General features: G+C 58.4%; 1 protein-coding gene across 1 annotated transcript in view; it reads right to left on the bottom strand.

The window, feature by feature from the left end:
* Nucleotides 1–590, bottom strand: part of SKOR2 (SKI family transcriptional corepressor 2) — a 25966-nt gene extending 25376 nt beyond the window's left edge. Inside the window, 1 exon segment of the mRNA XM_071731126.1 lies at nucleotides 1–590. This exon segment is cut by the window's left edge and continues 1202 nt beyond it. Coding sequence (XP_071587227.1) covers nucleotides 1–564 — 564 coding nt within the window. The 5' untranslated portion in view covers nucleotides 565–590.
* Nucleotides 591–2512: the final 1922 nt, after the last annotated feature.

Genomic DNA, 2512 nt, shown 5'->3' with positions numbered 1-2512 from the left:
GAAGATGAACTTGTTGGGGGAGAAGTACATGCTGCAGTAGCTGCACTTGATGCACTTGGCCCGGGAGCTGTTGTAACGGGCCGGGATGAAGCTCCCGCGGCAGCCCCAGGCGCATTCGTGGGACACGTCGAAAGCGAAGTTATCCGGCAGCTTGGGGGGCCGGTTCTCCCCCAAAAAGGACTTGCAGAGCCGCTCCGCTTCCCGCTTGGTGATCATACCGCATCGGCGGGAGGAGATGGGCATGGCCCCGGCCCGACGGAGGATCTCCAGCTGCACCGGCGTGCACTGCACGCAGGTGATGCCCAGAGCCACCCGCCGGTTGTGGATCTCGTTGTAGCTGAAGTTTTTGAGGAGGGTGTTGGAGATCTGCGCCAGGCACAACCTCTCTTGCCCGTCGATCACCAAGGAGACGATAGGGATGCCGTAGAGGATCACCTGCCCCACTTGGTTGGGCTTCATGGCGGCGTGACCGGCCCTCGGTTGGTTCATGGGGTCCGGCGGGTAAGCGCTGGACGGGGAGGGCAGCAAGATGTCGGTGGGGCCGGGCAGGGGGCTCGTCGCCATCTCCTCAGAGCCGGGGGGGCTGCTCTGCTCCAGCTGCGGACAGGGAAGGAGGAGAGAGACACAGCTCCGTCAGCCAGGGCCCCCTCCCCCGGGAAGGGGCGGCCCCACCTTAAACACACGCACCCTCCCCCCCCCCAGCCCCCCCTTAACATGAATCTTCCTCCGTTAGACCCCGGGACCCCCCAAACCTACCCTTGGCTTCGCCGGGGCTACGGACCTCCCGCCTCCGACGTGCGCATCCCAGCGCAAGTGCGGAGGTGACGGTAAATGAACGAATGGCCCCCCGTTAAGCAGGTTTCCCCCAACCCACGGGCTGTTCATCCCGAAGCACGCAGCGGAGACCTGTGTCCGCCTCCCCGTCCTGCAAACCCGCCGCTGCTCCGCGGACACCGTGCCCGCCCGCCCGCTCGGCCCCTGGAGGAAGGGGTGAGGTGGAGGGGTGTCCTCGCTCCGCACCCCCAGGGACGGGGCAACCCGCGCGTAACGGGAAAAAGCGGAAGAGAAGTGGAAAAAAAAAGAAAAAAAAAAGTTGCCGTGCTTTCCGCGGCAACCCGCGCATCTTCCCCACCCCGGTGCCCTTTACCTCCGCGTCCGCGCTCTAGCCGTGCCTCCTCCGGGCCCTCCTCCAGCGGCCAAAGGGAGAGAGGAGCATCCCCCCCTCCCGCAGCCGCGGAACAGCGCGGCTAACCCGAGCCTTGCCCTCGGTGCGGCGGCTGCAAGAAGCGCGGAAGCTCCGCGCAACGCCGGGAGCGCGGCAGCCCCCTGTGAGCACGGTGACGTCAGCGGCCAGGGGGCGGTGAAGGGGGGGGGCTGGGGGGACCGGACCCCCGCCTCCCCCATCCCTCCTCCCACCCTCCCTGCCAGCACCGGGACGGGATGCGGGAGCCCCGACGGGGCCCGGCCCCCCGCTGCGCTTCCGCGCTCCAACTCGGCTCCGCGCACCTAATCCCGGTTAAAGGTGGGATGCGCTATGGGGTTTTGGTTTTTTGGGTTTTTTTTTCCTTTTTTAAATTTTTTTCCCCGTGTTCTGAGCCCGGTCGCCTCTAAGAAACTGAATATGTTGGCTACAAAAGATGCATCTTTTCGGAAACGGTGTTTTTAAACGGATCTGCCCGAAATTGCGGGGACGAGAGGAGAGGAGAGGAGAGGAGAGGAGAGGAGAGGAGAGGAGAGGAGAGGAGAGGAGAGGAGAGGAGAGGAGAGGAGAGGAGAGGAGAGGAGAGGAGAGGAGAGGAGAGGAGAGGAGAGGAGAGGAGAGGAGAGGAGAGGAGAGGAGAGGAGAGGAGAGGAGAGGAGAGGAGAGGAGAGGAGAGGAGAGAGAAAAAAAAAAAAAAAAAAAGTTGATTTCTCCCCACAGCCCTTTCCTCATGGGCACGAAAGGGGCTGGTGAGACCAGAACTCGCCAAATAACTACACTGGAGTGCTTCCCCAAAACTCCTTTCAGAAGGAGTCGTACCCTCTTCTAAGCTTCCATGAAGCAACACGGCGCAAATATGATTTTTTTTTCCTATTATTTGTATGCCTCCAATCAGGAAAAAAAAAAAAAAAAAAAAAAAAAAAAAGAAACAATCCCCCAAACCAGCAAATAATTTGCATTTTTTTCTGCATGGTTTTTTGATTTTTTTTTCCTTTTCTTTTTCAAAAGGAGGTGGATACAGATGTAGATTTTTTTTTCCCATTAAAAACACCAGTAACCTTGTGGGTCCCCGCAGTGCAAGGTGAAGATGCGGTGGCCCCACCGCGACCCCCTTGCTTTCTCTGGTACCCAAACCCGGTCACTTGGGATCTTTCCAGCCAGAAAAACTGCGGAACAGGCTAAAAAAGGGGGAAAGGTCAAAGAAAATCTCCCTTCTGGCTTAAATGGGGAGGTCATCTGGACCATCGTGTGTTTTCCACTACCTCTCTGATTTTTTTTAATTTTGTATTTTTGTTTTACAAAAATGCTTCG

This window comes from Heliangelus exortis, chromosome Z, assembly GCF_036169615.1.
Source record: "Heliangelus exortis chromosome Z, bHelExo1.hap1, whole genome shotgun sequence".
Lineage (NCBI taxonomy): Eukaryota > Metazoa > Chordata > Aves > Apodiformes > Trochilidae > Heliangelus > Heliangelus exortis.
The sequence above is the reverse complement of the archived record's forward strand: the minus strand, read 5'-3'. Positions and strand labels throughout refer to the sequence as shown.